General features: G+C 36.4%; 1 protein-coding gene across 1 annotated transcript in view; it reads left to right on the forward strand.

The window, feature by feature from the left end:
• The window catches only part of COL4A4 (collagen type IV alpha 4 chain), a 64,394-nt gene that overhangs the window by 23,995 nt on the left and 19,070 nt on the right, over positions 1-21,329 (forward strand). Inside the window, exons 11-31 of the mRNA XM_042878564.1 lie at positions 26-61; positions 241-282; positions 1,338-1,418; positions 2,426-2,479; positions 3,608-3,667; positions 4,288-4,332; positions 5,218-5,271; positions 7,124-7,193; positions 9,429-9,533; positions 10,071-10,235; positions 10,733-10,825; positions 11,156-11,319; positions 13,107-13,179; positions 14,408-14,514; positions 14,928-15,111; positions 15,844-15,912; positions 16,964-17,068; positions 17,584-17,802; positions 18,688-18,849; positions 19,558-19,728; positions 20,694-20,837. Coding sequence (XP_042734498.1) covers positions 26-61; positions 241-282; positions 1,338-1,418; positions 2,426-2,479; positions 3,608-3,667; positions 4,288-4,332; positions 5,218-5,271; positions 7,124-7,193; positions 9,429-9,533; positions 10,071-10,235; positions 10,733-10,825; positions 11,156-11,319; positions 13,107-13,179; positions 14,408-14,514; positions 14,928-15,111; positions 15,844-15,912; positions 16,964-17,068; positions 17,584-17,802; positions 18,688-18,849; positions 19,558-19,728; positions 20,694-20,837 — 2,203 coding nt within the window. The remainder of the gene's footprint in view (positions 1-25; positions 62-240; positions 283-1,337; positions 1,419-2,425; positions 2,480-3,607; positions 3,668-4,287; positions 4,333-5,217; positions 5,272-7,123; positions 7,194-9,428; positions 9,534-10,070; positions 10,236-10,732; positions 10,826-11,155; positions 11,320-13,106; positions 13,180-14,407; positions 14,515-14,927; positions 15,112-15,843; positions 15,913-16,963; positions 17,069-17,583; positions 17,803-18,687; positions 18,850-19,557; positions 19,729-20,693; positions 20,838-21,329) is intronic.

A 21,329-nucleotide genomic window follows, 5' to 3' on the forward strand; every position in this document is an offset into this window, starting at 1 on the left:
AACTTGTTCTCATTCTCTTTTAAAGGGTATTCCAGGTTACCCTGGTTTGCCAGGTGAACAGGTAGGCAATGGCTTTTCCTGAAGTATTTAGTGAAATAATAGGTTAATTTTCACAAATATTTGAAATGTCCTTTATGACTACTTGTTACTAAATTTACTTAATTTAAAGTTACTTGATTAAATTCTCATATCAACATTTTCTGATAACCTTCAAACTATATACATTCTTCTGTCAATTAGGGAAATCCAGGTATTGGAGTGGATGGACAAAAGGGGGAGCCGGTAAGGAAAAGAAATAAATATAATTCTATAGTATAAAGAACATAAGTTTATCTTAAAAAAACAAGATTCATTTTTTGAATATTCCTCACATTTTTCCTGCTTTGGGTATACACCTTTGAACACAAGCATTTAGATTTTGGGTTCCATGTGTTTAGTTCAGCTTTCTGTCCTGCAGTGATCCTACCTGCAGATCTACAAGAAAAAAAGCAATCCAAGCATCTGCACAGAGTCTCACTGGGTTCCATTAATCCATTTATATGTTATTTATTAATCCATTAATTTGTGGATGCACGCTCTCAGTGGTCATGTTAGGACAGGAGAATTAATGTGAGCTATTGAATCAATTAATTCTGTACAAAAGTAATTACTTCAGTGAGCTGCATACCAGAAACAAGTGTATTTTGGGACCTGAAAGGCAACAATCAACACAGTAGATAGCATTCCTCCTATACAGAGACTGCCTAAATAATCACAGCAGACCCCTCCAGTAACAGTGGCTATATCAGATCAGTTCCTTTATCTAATTTCTTGCTGCATCCAGCAACAGATGCTAAGGAAATGGTGTAAAGAAAGGATAAGCGCATAATGCTTCCCTCTCCCAGTTTCACCGTTAGCATACTCAGAGTAGATAACTGGAATATTTGATTTTTCTTTTGTGAATTTATCCAGTCACTGTTTACAATCCATATAAGTTTCTAACATGCACAACTTCCCTTAGCAAATCAATAATTTCATCCACATTCACAAAGCTCTGTGTCAAAGGTTTTAGTCTAGAGCATAAGAGATTGTCATTTATTTCCCTAGCCACATTATTTTTTAATAAGTGACAAGAATAGATGACAGTTAAAATTGTTGGCCATACTCATCAGAGAAGACTGCAGAGAAGCTTACAGGTCTCAGCACAAAATCTTGTTTATCTATAAGTATTGGTAAAAGTACTTGCTCAACAAGGACAGAAGTACGTACTGCTGTAGTGCAACAGAAAAACATTCCATATCTCACTGAAGTGCTGCATGGAACAGAACATCTTTCTGTTGTTCCTCTGGTTTCCACAGGGTGATGTTGGACTTCCCGGGCCACCTGGGTCACCACTGTTAGTTGGACCTCCTGGAGCTCAGCTGTTCAAAGGAGAAAAGGTTTTAATCTGTTTTCACATTTAACTGTGCTTGAATTGGCAAGTGATATCATTTTTGCTAAGGATGAAATAAACAAGACAAATCTCTTGCTTTAGTGTTCATTAATTTTCATCATTAATTTAATTTCTTACGTGGCTTTTCAGTAGTTTTCTATTTTTCAGACCTTGGGCATTTTTTTTTTTAAGATGTCTCCAGTATAATGTTTTGAACAGTGAACTCTAATCCTTCTAGGGTGTGCTCTATTGATAGACAAAATAAGTGATTTTGTTGTCTATTTTTAATGCGAGATCCCGTTCACTGTATTTTTTCAGTGACACACCCCTAGTAGCCAGAATTGTATATTTTAAAGTGTGAGAATTTTTGATAAAAGAGTTACAAAACTTACGTTATGGAGAACCCTATAGCGTAGTCTCTGTGTTTCTCAAGCCTAAATTGCAAATATACAGAAATGAAAACATGAATTTTAACATTGCCAGCCCTGCAGCATCAACCCAGTCAGCTGATAGCCTTCAAGTACTGGATCTTGGGCTTTCATTATGGAAATGGCCACTATGTACAGCCATACAAGAAAGGGGGAAAGAACCACAAGAACTTATATAAACTCCACATTACTGCTGAATGTGACTAGTGGCATGTTTATGTACTCTACCACGCATCCCATTCAGATTGAGACTGTGTATAAATCCATGCTTTTGCACATGTGAATCCGTGTTTCAAACTATTCAAGCCACAGACAAAAAATAACTACTTTCACATATATTTGTAGGAACAAAGCCCCAATTAGTAAGTCTCTACAAATGAAAAGATATATCTAACTCAATCCACAGTCATTGTGCTGGTTTGACAGCATTAACAGAAGAAAAAAATCAGCACTTAATGATTTTTTCTTATTTTCATCTGCCTTGTACACTTAGGGGGAAATCCCCAGTAATTCAGACTAGGACTTTGAAATGTTAAACAACACATAAGTATGTCCTGCATGGTAAATACTTTTCCTGTGTGTGTAGGGCCAAAAAGGACTACCTGGGATACCAGGATACAGAGGGCCACATGGACCTAAAGTAAGTAATGGGATTTTTTTCAGTGTTGCTTTTGTTGTTAAGTTAATCTTTCAAAGCACAAGATGATAGAAGAAATAACAGCACTCGTGCATTGGAACTTGATTACTGCCTATATCAAAAATATAACAAAAACCAAAATATTTCAAAACCCTATGGAAAACCTTCCTGTTTTATACCTACCTATTGAATGTTGCCTGGTTGTGAAAGGTCAGTGCTGTTTCCACTTGGAGTGTTGACACAAATGACTCAGACTGTGAAGAAAACAGAAGTGCAGATTATTTTTTCTCAAGGAGAGAAATAGAGAAAATTTGTATGTGTTCTTAATGGAGCATGTGTATGTAAGACTTTAGTTTCACATTCTGGTTATCTTCAGAAGTAGAGATGGCAGAGCCACCTGTTTGGAGAGAGGGTTCCTGTCAGTATAATGTGTCTAAACATTAGAATGTCAGTAAGAAGTTCCTCAGTGCTGAGCAGAAGCAGCCACAGAATAGATTGTGGTGTCTTTATTGCTGATAGATTTGAAGGGGAGAAATCCACAGGCAGAAAACTCCACATCTCAGGAAAAAAAATAATAGAAGATAACTGGGGACAAAGGAAAGGAGCTAGTTAATATTAATTATATTATGTATTCAGTTTTGTAGGCAGAAGAGCAGAAGCCTAAACATCACAATTCTGCATTCAAAGTCTAGCACCCTTTCAGGAAGACATTTTCCGTCATGATAGGACTACTGATACTTAGCACTGAAAAAGGAAGCAAATTCCTTTTGTATAAGACTTAGAGAGATGGAGATAATGTGGTTGTTCTGTACTAGCTGTACCTGTAGATAACTGTACGTTCATTACTCATGAGCAGGATCTAAGGAATTGCCTCACGGGGCCTTACCAGTGTCCAGAACTTAAAAAAAATAACAAACTTGTAAAAGCTTGGTGAAGAGATCATAACAGCTTTCTTGAATAACTGAAGATACGTAGGCACTGCTAGTAGTGCTTGATGAAGTAAGCCCCAGTGTTTCACCCTAATAAGCGAAACAAGATCCATAATATATATACTTAATAAATATGCACATAGAATAAAATTTATGGCAAATTTTACCAGGTTAAATAAACAGAATGTTTTGAATACTCTAGGGAGTACCTGGGAAAGGAGAAAAGGGTGAAAAAGGCATTCCTGGATTCCCTGGATTGCGGGTAAGGAAGTTCACAAGTCCACCACAGTTACCCTCAGTAAAACTGAGTTTTACAGTTAAACTGGTGGTTTAACTATGCATTTCCAAACAAGATTTCAAGGTTTCTTTTAAACTAATTTATCATACTTTCTGTACAGAATATTTTGCAGTCCTGCTCTGGGATTCACTGTGTCACAGACTTACACACAAGCTCATTCCTTGCTTGGAAAGAAAGTAAATCTGTATGGTTACCTTTTAAATATTCAGTGCTGCATAAATTCTTAGAAGTAGCTCAATTCTAATGTACCAATTTTAATCTATTCCATACCTGACAGTGGCAGCTTTTTTGACAGCAGCTTGTTCATGACGTGCATAACAGTACATACATGGAGCAATATATCCATTACTATATTTGCTGTAATGCAACAAAAATAAATGAATATTCATCTGGTTTACTTTGAGCAGTAGTTCAAAATTCATGCCCACTTCTCATAAAATATTTGCAAAAACTTTGCAAGTGTTAGCTATTGGTAGATATGATCCCAAGTAGTAAATACGTAAGGAATATTAACTGCTTAGCAATACCATACAGGTCTAACTTAAATAAGTTTTTACTGTTTTAACTCGCATTGTTTTTATCAGGGTAGCCCTGGTTCTGACGGACCTGCAGGTTTTCCTGGAATAAAGGTAAGACAGCAAAGTAGAGCAGCTCACTTTACAGCAACATCAGTGAGGTTTGATTTTCTGTTGATTTGTGCAGATTTGCAATTTCCTCATGCTTAATAGCTCACATTGCTTAACTTCCTTTTCCTCCTGTTGCCACAAAAGTTCTATGAACTGTGTTGCTGAGTTTCTGCTACTCTCTAAAATTTGACTGAATTCAGAGCCAAAGTCATAAGTATGAAAGGAAGCCAGTGGGCATGCAGATTGTACGATAGAAAAATTACACAGCACGGTAACTTTGGTTGCCATGGACATAAAAGGTGTTACAAAGGGAAAGAAAGATGGCTCGCTCAACTCTGAAGATCTAGGCTTGCACAGAAAACTCTACAAGGGAGGGAACTGCAACCAGAGACCCTTCCTTCAGGGCAGTCAGCCCTTAAATGAGCTCTTAGAGAAGTGCAGCCAGCCTTCACCCCTTCTGGTCACACCTGTGAACTGCCTTCACCTGTATTCCCAAGGCTGACCAGGTCCTTTGTGCAGGTGCTCATTCAGTGGTTCAGGCCATGACTCAACTGTTACCATTCAAGCAGGCAGCAAGCCAATTTCAACTGTATTAAACAGTCAGAGTTTTCTGGTACTTGTTCCAGCTCGTTCAGTGTCTCAGCTACACTGAACCCAACTGACCTCTATATAAATAACCTATAGATTTTCAAATTAAAAAAAAAAAAAAATTACAGAGGAGATTCTATGAAGCATGTAATCTCTTGTACAAAACCAGTGAATTTCTCTGGAAAAAGCAAACGACTGTGAAAGCTATTATAAGTTAAGAGTATTGCATAACTGTCTCATTGACTTATTTTCAATTAATTATATTAATGTGTAAACAATGGTATTTATGATCCTTTCCAGGGAGAAATGGGCGTTGCTGGTTTTCCTGGGAGACCTGGCTATCCAGGCATCAAGGTAAAAATCAAACAAACAAACAAACAACAACAACAAAAAAACCTAACACATACACACTTCCCTATATAAATTCTAATGATTCCCCAAATCTACCCACTTATTAGATGATCATCACCTTTTCAACAAACATAATTACTTATAAGATTTACTGTCTGCAAGACACTCGTAACAAAGGTAATAAATAGCAAAGAGTAAAGATTTCTGCTTGATGCATGTGAGAGTGAGAATTCCATGGACTGATTTTTATAGAACTCTAGTTTTAGCAGCAATTTAGGGTTATTTATACCCTTAACAATACCTTAAAAGTATAGCCATCTAATCCATGAATTATAGTACTATGAAGGTTATTTATGGTTAAGATCCTGAGAGTAGTATACAGGTAAAGGAACCTGCTATTTAGGTAGCTGTAAGATCCTGTAAAATTTGGTCCATGAACTAGTATGATAATTGGCACAAAATGAGGCTGCAAACATTGACTCACGTTGATGGACTAGTTTGTGTGAGTTTTATTAAAATAATGAATGGTCTTTACAGGCAGTTTAGAATGTTCCTGGTGACTTACGTTATAGAAAGCTGGCTACAGAAACTTACAGAATAGTGTTTAATGCTTAATGGGGATATCAACCAAGAACCGACATTTTTTATCTTGTCTTAGCAACTCTTCTTCTCTTTTGCCTGTGTTAAGCATGTGAGTTGTGCAAGACATGGGTAATATGCACCCACTGTACAAATCTTTGTTACTTTTATCATCATTACATTAATTTTTAAATCTCAAAATACTACAAACGCTTTTCAGAGGAGGAAATTTTTATGTTTTAATTTCCCTTTCCTGCTGCAAAAGAAGACTTTTTTATATTATTAGGGAAGACAAGTATACATTCCTGTTTAAAATAGCCAAAAAGTACACAGTTATGTTAGCTTGTTCAGTAAGATACAGTCAAATGGAAAAGCTCAGACAAAAGGCTGAAAGTTTAAGAAGCCAACAACTGACACCGCCAGTACTGTATAAAAATCATAGAAATCTCAATTTTAAAAAGGGGAAGTAAATAGAGAAGCACAGACTGCTTGGTTTTACTCAGACAAGGATGGGCACCTAGTCTTGCAGTCTCAGTTCTCCTTGCCAATGTCCTAAAATGCCCTGAGCTCCAGCCTGAGGAATGCTACATAGCAGTAGCAGTTCCCAGATTCACATTCTTATTTTCTCAGTTCCCATTTGCTGCAGACAGAAGAGCCAATTCCTAATCTACACCAAAGCAAAAAGTGTAATGCAATTTGCCACATGAAAGACTTCCCTAAAGTCCACGTCAGTTGCAATTCTAAATATCAGAACCCAGGCTAATTTAGAAATCCTCCAAGCAGAAGTGATTTTCCTTGCAGTTAGTAGACATTTATGTTTCCCTGATGCAGATGTTTTAAATTTCTTATTAAAACTTTGAGCATCTTTTATCATTAGTAATATCTGTCAAATTGAAATCTCTTTTCTTAGTGCTTATCTGTCATCATAAAAGCAATTTCTAAATTCTAATATAGAATTTTAAATTTTAATATTTGCATCTTGGTTGTTAAAACATCTCAAACGTGATGATGATTATACTGTATTTGATTTCTCTCATATACCGTAAAGTTGAGTCAGATGTAAGAAGTTGCAAGTTCTAAAAGGCCAAATAGATAAATGTAATAGTTATATTAAGTCACTGGTATTCTGAAAGATAATTATTTTATACCTTGTTGCCCAGATAATATGAAAATGTTACATTCTTTTCGTACTTCAACATTTTTGAAATTTTTAGTTGCATGCTAGGGCACTGCATGCTTATGGCTACCAGTAAAATTTGCTGTTGGATTCTTACAGGGGGATCCTGGAGAAAAAGGGCCCCCAGGTCCTCCTGGAGCTATTGGAACTCCACTGCTTCCTGTGAAAGGTTAAAGCTAGTATTAACTACTATTTTTACTGTATAAAGTTTATGAAGACCTATTTTGCTAAGGTGTTAGAAAGTAATCTCTAGGGAAAATCCTGAACATTATCTTCTAGTTTTGTTTGTGCCTCACTGATCTTTAAATACGTTAAATATACTTGTTTCAAATTAAATGTTACTTGAAAGATCTTTATGCATACAGCCACAGATAGACCTGCTAGACTGCCCCTAGTTATTGGGCCATGGCTTATTTAGGAAAGAGCTCTGAAAAATAAGCCCATGCTGGGTAATGGAGAAAAACAAGAAAATCAGGCTTCACATTGTAGTTCAGAAATCCTGTGTTCAGAATTGCCACAACACACATATTTTAGACTTCAATTAAGCCTCTTAGTGCATAGCAGGGGTGAAATCCTGGTCCCTGAGTTTGGGGAAAGCTAATTCCGTCAGGATTTCATCACTGAAATCCATTGAAGTCACTACACACTGCATTTCCAGGCTATTCTCATTTTGTGTCACTGTTTTATGCAATATTGCAAACATATAAAAAAAAAAAGGAATATTTCAGAGTTTCATAAGCCATAATTTCCCCCTCTACTTCCTGAATATGCATTTTTTTCTTACTAATCTATTATAGACAGATGCAGAGAAATCACTTTTTATACATTTCTCAAGCTAAATTGTATGTATATGGCAGTGCAATATGATCTATTCAAAAATCTAGATTTTCTGGACAGCAATATCAGCAACACAAGAGCATGTGTTCCGTGGTTGTACAGCACATCCAGAAGAACCAAAGTTTTTGGAAAGTACTGAAGCTGCTGTGCACACTACATAACCTGTAAATGTACTAGGTCCTATGATTCCTAGAAGCATCAAGTTTGCATTATTTGTATAAAAAGGCACAGACAAACTACGGTTGGCTGCAAAAAAGATTGATCAACATATTTTATTTCCACCTTAGCAGTGTATTATCACTCATTAATACAAACTGTAATGGTAAGGTTTTAAAATACACGTTCCCAATTTGCCTGCCTAAGATCTGCATCTGTGTCTGGTGTGTATTATCAGTTAACACCAGCTGGTAACCTGGTTCCTTGAAGGAAGGAACATATGTATTATCTTTTCCTTCCTCCTCCAACTTCCTAGCATCTTTTCCCTACTTGCCTAGAATTAGTACTCTCAATAGAATACCTCTCAATCTTATTGCCTTCCTACCAAAACCTAAGGCTGTGATTTTAAATCTTCTCTCTTTTTCACATCTTTATTATATAATTGGCAATAATGTGTGGAAGTTTTTACTTCCTACACAGCAGGAGACAGTGGGGAGCAGCCAAGCATGCTGCCTGGAAGCGATTTGTTTTGGCATCTCAAAGAGAACCTGTATGGTAGGAACATTTTAACAAAGAACTTCCCATAAATTGTATTCCTAGTGCAGTAAATGCTGATTATGAGCAGCAAAATAAATCACAACACAATCATGGTTCAGCAGAACCTCCCCAGTAGATAGGAGCTTCAACAAAAATCAACTGAAATTGTCTTCCATTGCCTTCTATGCTTTTCGAGCTCATGCAGCAAAGGATTTAAGCCCATGCTTAATTCTAGTATCTCAAGTAACTTTTAATGTTAATTATGTGCATGTGTGAGTAGATACTGAAGTATTCTTATATTCTTCAGAGAAAACGTCATTTATCAGAATTGTTTGAAAACAGAATGCCAACATTTTGTTTTTTGTTATATTCATTATTCGTTCCATTTCATTAAGCCCTTTATATCTGATTTAAGTTTTCTTTATCACAAATTAATTACAAAAACACATATTATAGCAATTTTGAAAATAAACTTTTTTAAATTTGGGTAATTTCCAGTAGGAAATTTCCTGAAATGACATGCTTGTGAGCACTGTCAGATACACACCAGATGCACGTTTATTTTAAATGCTACATGTATTTATTTGGGACAAGCACTTTTCTTGGTGTTCTAAAATATTTAGCAAAGATACTACTACTGAGGGACAAAGTTTTAAAACAGTGTGTCTGTGAAATGGGCAGGAATCCATAGAAAAGTAACCAAATCCTCCCACTTTAAAATTTGTCACACATTTAAAATTGTTTCATACAGATAAAGAAGGAGAGATCTCTGTCTTACTTCTTTGTTGTTCTTGAATTGTAATTTCAGTTGCAGTTTTATTTAAACTGTAATTGCATGTGATGTTCATTTCACATATCTTCATAATTCTTGTAGGCCCACCAGGAGATCCTGGATTTCCAGGTCCTGCGGGTGACATGGGGTCAGTTGGACCTTCTGGACCTGTGGGTCTGCTAGGAAGACCAGGAGATGATGGAACAAGTAAGAGATTTTGGGTATAAAATAAGAACTCTATACCAGTAAGAGAAAACTAGAAGAAAACTCTTTGTTCTTATTTCACACAAGTCACCAAAACAATACGGATTTTTGGGTCTACACACGGTGAAAAAAAATATATATTATCCCAATACTTAATCGTACTCAAAAAAGAACCAGAATGTTCCAAATAGAGCATTAGGAATTGCTAGAAAATGAACAGAAGGCAAAGCAGAAAATGCTGCCATGTACTGTATATCCATGGTGTACTGTATCTGTAAAGCTGTGCTCAAAAATCCTGATCCCAACTTGAGAAAGTTGTAAAGGAGAGTGATATAGACAACTTTGATCTAATATAAGGACCAACTGAATAAACTGTGATGTCTGGACAGGAGATAATGAGGAGAAGGAAAAAAGGCATTTGAAGGTACAAAGCAGAAGCCACTTTTTTTTTCCTGGGAAAGAACACATGAATACTTAGATTTAAGCCTTATTTATTGTACAGCACAACAGTTCTGAATTGTCTGTATCATTACTTTACAGGTCTGCCTGGCCTGCCAGGAATAAGTGGGGCACCAGGACCTCAAGGTTTTCGAGGTGACCCTGGTTCACCTGGAACAGGTGAAGCAATTCCAGGAAGACCTGGATTTCCTGGACCACCTGGACTACCAGGACAGCCAGGAAGACAAGGCTTACCTGGACTACCTAGTATGTTCAACAGCAATTTATGTTGTGAGAATATCATCCATAGATTTATTGCTTTTGTTGGTCCTACAAAAATCTGAGAGCTGCCTTTTGATAGAAATATGAAATTTTACATGTGATGTAGGAAATGTGTTTCCCATTAATTGTCAGTCAGGAAGATGTCAAGATTTTTAGCTTCCTGGGTGACTTAAATCCACAAAATAACAGGTAAGTAAAGTTCCTAAAGATGTATCAGCTGAAGTTAAAAACACAGTAGACTGGAGGGGAAACCCAAATTACAGTCCTTTAGTAAAAAAACAAGTTATAAAATTTTACAGTGGAATAGGAAAAAAATTGTAGCAAGGAAAAGAACACTTGAGACATCAACTCTAGTCAGACTTACTTGTGTAGTCTGATCTGTAAGCAATAACTTGTGAAGTATTTTGTAAAATCTCTAGATTTTCAAGGATAATGACATAAGGGAGAGAACACATGACCTAAACTTTGTTTTTTTTTCAAAGGTATAATCTGTACTGAGAGAGGGATTCCTGGAGAACCTGGAGCAAAAGGTCAGATAGGCCTTCCGGGTAGAAAAGGTGAAAAAGGAGAAAAAGGTAGGTGTACCTGGACAGCAATAATTTGAATATGAGGCCTTTGCCAAATTATCACTTCAGTCCTAAATTTGCAAACAGAAGTTTATGGCAAGTTGGATAATCAGAATCATCAAAATGTATAGTTAGATGGCTGTTGCAGCTTCTAAGTTAGAGTCACAACACTACAGGCAATTATTCTGTACTGCAAAAATATATTGGTAAGCTTCACTCTTCTGAAGGTCGTAATGAGATATAAAATGGTCTGTGCACTACACATACATGAAAGAAAAAGGACAGTATTTTTAAAATGTATTATGCAACTGTTTCAATGTAATTTTGATACATTTATAGGAAATCAAGGCCTCTGCTCATGTAGTGCTGGTCCTCCTGGTCCCCGTGGTATACAAGGACCTCCAGGTACTCAAGGGAAGAAAGGACAAATGGGTTACCCTGGAAGACATGGAGAAAAGGGCGATTCAGGCTTTTCTGGTACAGTGGGATCACCAGGGCTCCCTGTGAGTAGTTTTCATGAGCTTCACTAAGTAAATAACATTAACTGAACACTCAAACAGGAGGCATTTTAGAGGAGTGGTGAAGGAACTGGCCTGGGAAGCAATGAAAAAGTTTTATTTACTTTTGCTATATTCAGTCTTGGAGGAGGATACATTTTATTAGTTTTTATCTGATTTACCTTGCAGCAGTGGGAGGAGTTATACTTAGGGACAGAACTCAATTCTGTGTAGACAGTGTCATCAGGAGGCTTAATAAAGATGGTGTGTGTTCAAGTATTATTATGTTGATTTGTTTTAGTTGTAAACACCCATTGTTTGTTGTTTTTTTTTTTTTTTCATATGAATGCATCAGTTGACTGAAGATGATTTTCTCGGTTATTTTAAATGAAAGTGTTTCCAGCAAAATTTTATCAAGACAAAATTGCATGATGTCATCAGGCTAAGATGTATTTTATACCAACATATGTGAGCTTTTATTCAAGCATTTCTGTCATCAGGCTAAGATGTATTTTATATCAACATATGTGTGCTTTTATTCAAGCATTTCAAGTCATTTTCTTTGTTCCTTTTCTTTTTTTAGAAATTAATTGAAATGCTTAACTTGCTGTGCTTAATTTATTTCATGCAGTGGCCTGAAAAAAATATAGTCTTTCACTCCCATGAAGTATGAAAGGCAGTGCTATTTTTTTGTTGTGTTTATCCCTTCATTGTTCTGTATTACTTTCCAATCTCCTATTTTCAGTCAATGCTCAGCTGAAGTTTGTTTCCCACTTGGATCAGCCACTGTAGGCAAACTTTGTCTCTTTGTGACATGCTTCTTAGCAATTAAGCTAAAGTGGAATCAACATTTTGCCTTTTGTTTTGTTCAGTCCTTAGAAAGAGAAATTATAATAATCCTCAAAATAAAGACTTCTAGTTTGTTTGAATAGCTTCCTTGCAATATAACAATTTCAAGTTCTTCATGAAAGGAAACTGAATGAATTTTTTAATGACAAAGCTTTTGTGTACTAGAATTATTTGGTGTCGGGATATAACATCAGTTTTTCATGTTACCAAATTTTAATTTACACATATTGTTTCAAGGTCAGATTCACACACCAAGATGATGTGCAAACCAGATTGGAGAACTGAGAGCACAAATTAGAGTAAAAATACAGAAAAGCGTTTTTTTTTTTTCCACCTCTTAACCTATCAAGTCATAGAGTTAAAAGATAGCAGGTATTAAACTAGATGCAGATAAAATGTTATACTGACAGCCTTCTGGGCTTTCACTTAATTAAAAAAAAAAAAAGAAAAAAAAAAAAAAAAGAAAATCACTTACTGCATTCAGTTCTGGGAAGGTGACCTTATCCAGCAGTCACAACATTCTAGAGAGATTCCCTTCCTCTGTAGACTCGATGAATCATGGGACAAAGTCTGCAATAGGAAGAGTCTGTGAACTGTTTGCATTTTAATATTCTCACATTTATGTTCACAGCTGAATGAAACATGGGCTATCAGTACTTACCTTCATAGGTGTATCTCCATGCATTTGGCAGTCAGGCTGAATGAAAAAGCCAAGCATCATTCACGTACCTTTTTATTGATATCAAAAAAGATACAACAGTTTGTTTTTTATTGGTATGTTACGTTAATTGGCCTTTTTAGGGGCAGAAACAATGCAAGAACAAGAGACATATCTGATTTCCCTTCAATTCCTTTATTACTTCTTTTCTGGAGATTAACTTACAACTTTCCTTCTTTTTTCTTTTTTTCTTTTCTTTTTTGGGATCTGGATCGTCATTGGTAAGGGGACACCTGGTCCTGGAGGACAACATGGTGAAAAAGGAGAGAAGGGTGACCAAGGAAGAGTTTCAATAAAAGGTAAATACATATTTTATCATTAGCCTTTTTATTTCCTATACAATACTTAGGCAGTAGACCAAGACAAACACATTCGTCTAATCTTCAAGTCATTAATTTGGCAAGTTATAGAGGCCTAGAGGTCATGTATATCCAGACTGCTTTCTTGATAAAAACTCTTTCGTTTTCTTCTTACTCAACACAAGGTCAGCACAAATTTTTTACACATTTTACTTTATATTTGAGCCAAAAAACAGGTTGTTATTAATTTAAGAACTTGTTACTACTCATGCTTTTTCAATATCTTGTGATTTCTAATCAAGGTCTTGCAGAGGCCTATATAGCAAAAACCAAGCAGAATACAATCATTGTGAAAGTAAGAAGAAATATTGTTATATAAAAGTCACCTCCTGAAGAATCACGTGTCAGTATTCCTACTGTTATTTCCACTTAAGCAGCCAGAAATTCTCAGGAAAAACATGAAAACAAGCAATATGCTAGCACAACCAAAATTATTGTAATTAAACAGATCAAAAACTCTCCTCAGTTACAGTATGATCTGCAATACCAGAAAAGACAGAAAAACAAATTACAGTAATCTGATGATAAAGCTTAGTTACAAATGCTACAGTAATTATTCAGAAAAGACGACATCCATCTTACTGTTTGAGAAGGTTAGTTTAGCTAAGGATGGTCTCTCTCTATTTACAGACATTGGAGCAGGGCAAAACATTTGCTGTTTACTTATAAAGAATATCTTGATGTAGCAAAATTAATTCTTGGGTTAGAATGGTTTTATTGTCTTTTATTCAAAAATTGCATTTTCATAAATGTCAGTAAAAGAGAAATCTAGGGCAAAAAGGAAGAAAACAATGAAGACCTTTCAGAAACATTGGTACAATTATTCTGCATTGTATAGCATTACTATATCCTGAATTGACTGAAATCAAGGATAAAACTGATTTCAAATAGTACAGTGTTTTCAGTCCGTACATAATACGCACAGAAGCATGTTCTAGTGATGCCTGTAAATACATCTTTTAAAGAAACAAATTTGTTTCATGCAGTATCCAACTACCTGCTGCCTTCCTAAGCCCAAATTACCACACTCGGGAAATCTGAATTCAAAAAGTGAAAAGTATCACACAGAGCTGGATAGAATGAATGGTTACCCAGTATTTACCTAAGCAGATAATAAAATGGAAAACACACTGTATATACTGTACTTCCTTTTTAAATTTATTTTAAGGAATAAAAGGTGGAAGAGGTCCTACTGGGGTTCCAGGATTTCCAGGCCAAAAAGGTAACGATGGCAGAGATGGGGATTTAGGATTGCCTGGGGAAAAAGGAGCTGAGGTACGTTTTACTTTCTCAGGATTTTTTTCTACACAGGTTAACATTTTGTTTTAAGAAAGGACTCTCTCTTAATGAGTCTTACTCCAAATTCATAGCAGATTAATCATTTTTATCATTTTCTGTTAGCCTAGATTAAAAATAATAGTATCATTGAAGAAATTTCTTTTCTAAGTACTATTGCTTATTTTGATGCTTCTGGATATATCTAATGCATACACTGGATCAATATAATGGGATTAGGAAAAATAAGTCTACCTTCTGTTCCTGTTGTTTTTCATTATTTAAACTAATAATGTTGTTTCTTGACAAGAACAGTGTTTCCTGCAGATAATTTTCTACTGTGGCTTTTGAAAATCAAAGAGAGGAAAGGAGTTAGGCCATGCTATTTCTTGTCAACAGCTGTTTTCTTTTAGGGTGATTCTGGAGTACCAGTACCAGGTGATAAAGGATTTCCTGGAGTTCCAGGACTCCCTGGAGCAAAAGGACCAATGGGATTGCCTGGTTTGGGGTTTCCTGGCCCTCCAGGAGTCAGAGGTACCCCTGGAGACTTTGGTGATGATGGTAACATTGGGCTGCCTGGTCCAAAGGGTCAGAAAGGTAACTTTAAATATTTACATTAAGAACTAAAAACTAAATACATGTTTGGTACCATCCATTACAGTTTCAGATGCAGATCAGAAACATACATAGTGTTAGTCATTTACAGCTAAATGTTTTGGTAAGCTCAGTGGTCACATACTTGTCAGCACTTAAGAGCCAAGTACTGGTAAGAATATGAATCTAAAGGGGCCTGCAGTGTGCTACTTGTACACCACCAGAGGAATTACTTTCTGGAGTGGAGAATACTCCTATTTATATGAATTTACAGGGCCGTGGTTCTTGCTAAAGGAACAGAAAAGACAACTCATACTTGAGACACAGTCTTTCTGTTTGTGTATTCTCTACCAAAGAAATCTTTACTGATATCAATATGTATAAATCAAAAATGTACACAGAATTGAGATGAAAATATAATTTCTTTCTTACAGTAGAGGCTACTGTAAAGAAAACTATCCGACACTACAAAAGTGAAAAACAAAAATCTGTCTACAGAATACAATTGTATTGTAATGATTAGAATCATTAACAATATTCTATACAAAATAATTGGCAAGAGAAATGCATTCTTCATCATACTTTAATAATATGGCAGTAATGATGTACGTAAAAAAAACCCTCTCTCTTTACCTTTGCTCACTTGGTTTGTATCACAGAAATGGTTTTGTAGATGTCCAGACTACATTTATTTTAAAATCAAATAGGCCATTTTCTTTCTCCTTTTTGCTTCAGGTGACACTGTGTGTATTACATCACCCTACCCTGGAAACCAAGGTCCCCCTGGTTTTAAGGGTGTTCAAGGTATGAAGAAATTACAGATGGAGAAATTTTATTTTAAGTTGAAAGTGAGTTTTTAATTAAAAAAGGAGATTGTAATTAAAAAAAAAAAAGAAGCTATCCTATGAAGATACACTAAGGACTCTAGTTTTTCAGCAGATATGTATCTCAAAATGTAAAACTGCAAATGTACAGGTATATAGTTATCTATTACAACCAAGGGCTGGAAAGCTCCAGTTTCCATGATCAAAAGGTATCCAGACTGTTTTCATAGGAGTGACTAAATGAAGGTACCATGAAACTGTCCTGCTTCACTTAAAAGACGTGAGACAGACTTAAATAAACAAAGGCTAGATGCAATAGGACCTGGAATATCCACATCTGGATAACAGGATAAAAATGTATACCAGGCAAAAATATGCTTCAAGACTGTAATTTCTAAGATAACATAGTTCAGAACACTTGAAGCCTAAAATCTGAATACTTACTACTTTCGTTGTTCAACTTAAATTCAAATAACTCATCCAGGAATTGGCCAAACGTTGCTTTTGACAACTCTAAAGCATTTGAGACACCACAGAACATCATGATCAGAACTAACAGGGATACTGGATTTTCAAGCTGTCACTTCAGCATGGTATTACACAACTCCGTGACACGAGTACTGTGAATGGTAACGAATTGCACGTATGGAATGATACAGAACAACAAAGATTAGCGTATTGAGTTCAACTGTTTTATTCCAGAAGAAGTGTATAGCACACAAGAATTTGCATTGACAATTGTAGCTCAATAGGTTGATGCCCTGTAGTATTAAGATATTTTATATTTTTTTTCCACACGTTACTCGGGTGATTTGAAGTCTTCTGTTAATGTTATAGAGTACAAACCCATTTGGAAAAACAGAAGCCATAGATTTGTTTGTGATTTGGTTGGCAACTCTTGCTTGAAAAATTTGAGTCAGCTTGTTTTCCAAGTACATATTTTAGTATGAGATAGAGACAAAATTCTGTTCTCTTACATTACAAATTTTAGAGCTCTATTGGATTTTTACACCTTTTCTTCCTGTTTCCAGGGCCAAAGGGCTTAAAAGGACTCCCTGGTCTTCCTGGACAAAATGGGTTTGATGGGCCAAAAGGCCAGCAAGGCAGGCCAGGAGCAGGAATTCCTGGACCAGAAGGTGAATTTACTTTTCTCAGTTAAGGACACCTGTTGGTCAAGCTGTAATACATACAGACAGGGTAAAGTAGCTACTGTGTAAAACAGAAGTATATTTCAACTAAAGCTAATAGAAGAGGAATATTTACCAATGTTCACCCTTTCCTCCAGCAAGTACTGCAGCAACCTAATATTCAATGTACAGGGAGGAAATGATTTTGGTATATATAAATTTTCATTGAAAACTGAGACTAACTGGTGCCCTTACAGCAAAGGAATTGATCTTGATGAGAATGACAGTACACAAAATAGATGCTGCTCTAGAGAAAAGCATTGTCCCTTCCCACAGGAATACTTACTTCCACCATCTCTCACGTATTATTAGCAGTAAATGAGAAATCTGAAAATTACTATATAACTTTTCCTTGCAAAGTGATAATGTAATTCTGGTTAAATACGATTTATAATATTCCAGAGTGTTAGAAGAAAAAAATATACTACTTATGCCCTATCTGAATTTAAAAATCATACCAACAGGCTTCCGAGGCACAGCTGGTGATCCTGGTGAAGAAGGTGAAAGAGGACCTACCATTGATGGTAAAAGTGGTGCTCCAGGTCCACCTGGCATAGATGGCCAGAAGGGTGTTCCAGGTGATACTACATATGGCCCTCCAGGAATCCCAGGCAACAGGGGACTGCCAGGACCACCTGGTGCACAAGGAGCAAGGGGTGACCCAGGCATTCCTGGGCTTCAAGGTATGAAAAAGTTCTTCTGAAGCATTTCCATGTATTCAAATATAAAAGTCTCTGTAAGATCAGCACTGACAACCTTATTCTTAGCTGCATCCATAATGGTGACCATGAAGGGTACACCATATTTTCACTTTTTCACAGGTAAGGTTGATCAGCCACTGAGAAAATCTGAACTGCAGGGGAAGGAAAATGTCTTTTCCCCGGTTTGCACAGTAACACTGCAGCTTCCAGTTGTTATTACTGTTGCTTGCTGGCTATGGGCCATCCATGCTTAGAGTTTCCTGCTGTGCTCCACAGACACAAAGATAGACCCTGCCTCAGTTTGCTTTCTTAAATCAGAAAAGATGGGCTAAAGATGCGAGAACACTCAAGGAGAGAGAGAGAAAGAGAAAGATGAACAACTTTGCCCAAAATAATCCTCAGTATCCAGTTTTGCTTGCTGCTGCAAGTGTCTCCACAGTGCCACAGCCTTCCTACTTTATAGCAGATGTTCCTGTTTGCTTTTATAGGTCCCCCTTTTTGCCTGGCCCTCAGTAACACATTTTTTCCATGCAGGGAACACCAGTAGAACCATGTTGCTGCTGCATGCCAGTAAGCTCCCCTCACTCTACTCTACACATCAGACAGATAGCTTTTGCAACATAAAGACCCTACTCACCTGTAGGTGAGAGCTGACTTTGTGTTTTTCTTAAAGAAAGAAGTGCTCTCCAGCAGCCGATTCTGAATTGCAGATAAACATCCATTTACACAAACTGTGCAAAAGCTGTAGGATAAGTGATTCCAGTAACAACATAGTATTTCAAAATTAAAGTAGAAATTATTATGGATAACAAGTAATGGAATTGAAAGACTTTACAGTGGTTTTTGTTGGTTTCTTTTTGTTTCCAGGGCACCCTGGGACCCCAGGATTTCCAGGCGCTAAAGGTTTTAGGGGCCCAGAAGGTGATACAGGAGCACCAGGCTGTCCAGGCACCCCTGGTCCACCATGTGACACAAGATTACCAGGGCCACCTGGACTCAGAGGTGCCATAGGCCTGCCAGGTTCTCAAGGTATTTGACATTCATCAGGTTGCCTCACTTTTGTAAGCTTTGCACATCTTTTCTAGTGGATTTAACCACATGATTTTTGTCACTAGCATGACAAATACTTCTGTGACAGCTGCTCATTAGTGGCTGTGTACATTATTTTGTACATTTCCAGTAATTCAAGGAGTGTATAATGTTCATCTCAGATTTTTCACAACTTTGTTTTCTTTCTCATAAATACTTTCAACTTTTTACTTTATTAAATACCTTAACTGGCCAAATATTAATGTGTTCACTGTCAAATAATAAACAGAAAAGTTAATGGTCTTTTATTCTCTTCTGTCCTGAGTAGCTTAGCTGAGCTCCTGGCATTGCTGAGATAAAGTTATCTTCTTCACTCTTAAGCTGAAGTGCTAGCTAAGGTGAGCTAGTAAACGTGTGTCAAAAGTACTTAGGGATCTTGGCATTCTCAAAATACTCAAAATTCTCAAAAAGTTGAGATTTATTGCAAGGAGCTTCTAGCTCTATGTCTCTTACTTAAGAAGTATAAGAAAACAAAACATTCCAGGTGAAAATTCAGGCAGAGGCAGGACTCCAGCATGGTGGCGAAGTTTCTAAGTCATTTTGCCATGTTTGATGATTTCAATTTCATACTCCAGTTATACTTTTAAAATACAGTTGCTGAATTCTTTCCCCGCATTTATGCTTATAAAGTAAATATTTTATTTACAGGCTTACCAGGCTATAAAGGTCAGAAGGGAGACAGGGGTCTAGCTGGGCCACCTGGAATCAAAGGTCTCAAGGGCTCTCCTGGCTCACAGGGCCCCCCAGGTCCTCCAGGGTCCCGAGGACTTCCAGGACTTCCAGGCAATAACGGACAGCCTGGCTTCCCAGGTCAAACAGGTATGTTAAACATCCTGCACATCACTTCATCCATAACATTTCTTGTTTTGGAAGCTATCTCAACTGCTTTCAAAGATATGACACACTTTGCATCCTCTTTCCTTTCCAGCTTCTAGAATAAGACCCTGCAGCAAGGTAGAGGCAGTAATAATAGCATCTTTTGTTCTTTCTATTAAAATAAAAACAAAGGAGTAGAAAGATACACTTTGATGCATTGTGGCACCTTGTTTGTTAAACAACACTGACATATTTTGGTGTATAATTTGCTATTTTTTATAGTTTGTTGCTAAATATATTATAATGAGAACAATGTTTTTATTGCATGCAGACTATCTCCTTTACTGATGCAGTCTGGGACTGTATTCTGTATTTAGAACATATTCTCATAAGTGAGTGAATAAATAGTTTCACATTATGTCTAGTCCTGAAAATGTGAGAAATTGTGCCAAAAAAAAACAAAAAAACCCCTGAAAACTACTTTGGTATGAAAATAACAAATTTACATTCATTTTAGAGCAAAATGTTGTTTACCATTCACAGAAAAATACTCAGTCTAGAATTCTAAGTGCACTAAAGCAAGACTAACCTAGTTAGACAAGTGCAGATTACAAGGTAAAATTAGATTTAAAATAAGGCTAGATGTCACAGAATGTTAAAAGAAAAGGAAAAAATACATAAGTAGTCCAACTTGCAGTATCAGGTATCTTGAAGGTTAGCTTCTCTAGTAGTAAGCATACTAAGTATGCTAAGTAAGGAGATGGTGGCTGGGGAGGGGAATATGTTTGTTCCAAGGCAATCTAGAATTCCTGACAAGTTTAATCTTGGCACAATTATTGTCTCTCTAGCTGCTGATTTCCTAAGGAATCCTTGTAAACCTCCTGCCTTTTGCTTTATAATTTTCCTTAGAATGTGATGGCAACGATATAGCAGACTGAGTATGTAAATAAAGCATTTAATATTACCAGGAAGCAAAGGGATTCAAGGACCCCAAGGATTCCCTGGACTCCCAGGAACACAAGGCCCAATGGGAATCCCTGGTGTAAAAGGGGAAGAAGGAAGTATGGGTCCACCTGGGCCTAGTGGAGAATGTGGGGATATGGGAGTGAAAGGTTTGTACAAATCTGCTTCACTCTGTAATTTTGTTAGCACTATGACCAGTATTTGTTAAGACCACGTTTGGTATAGATTTATATTTTCTGTTTTCGTAAGTGTTTTTTTAGCTTGTTCTCAGGGACACTAAATCCACTTTTTTCCCTTATGTATGCATGAAAACTGTCTGGATAAAAATTAATGTCAAAGATCCATTTACAGCAGTAAATCAAATGATACATAAAGATAATTCACATAAACAAGCCTTGAATTTTCTCCTGTACGTATGTGAAACTTTAGATTTTTCAAATTTTGTCATATTATTTGCATATTAATACAGGAGAAAGAACAGCAGTCTCTAAAGTGTACTTGGTCACAGACAGTACATTGTAAAGCAGACATATATTTGCCATCTTCCTTATTTCAGACAAGTAGGGAATAATTCTGATTTATCATGAGCTGTATTACTACTGATTTAACTAAAAAACAAGCAAAAGAAAATTAGCTGTGTT

The sequence above is a fragment of the Lagopus leucura genome, unplaced genomic scaffold (genome assembly GCF_019238085.1).
Source record: "Lagopus leucura isolate 7727_CA_CO unplaced genomic scaffold, USGS_WTPT01 Super-Scaffold_100021, whole genome shotgun sequence".
NCBI classification, from domain to species: Eukaryota; Metazoa; Chordata; class Aves; order Galliformes; family Phasianidae; genus Lagopus; species Lagopus leucura.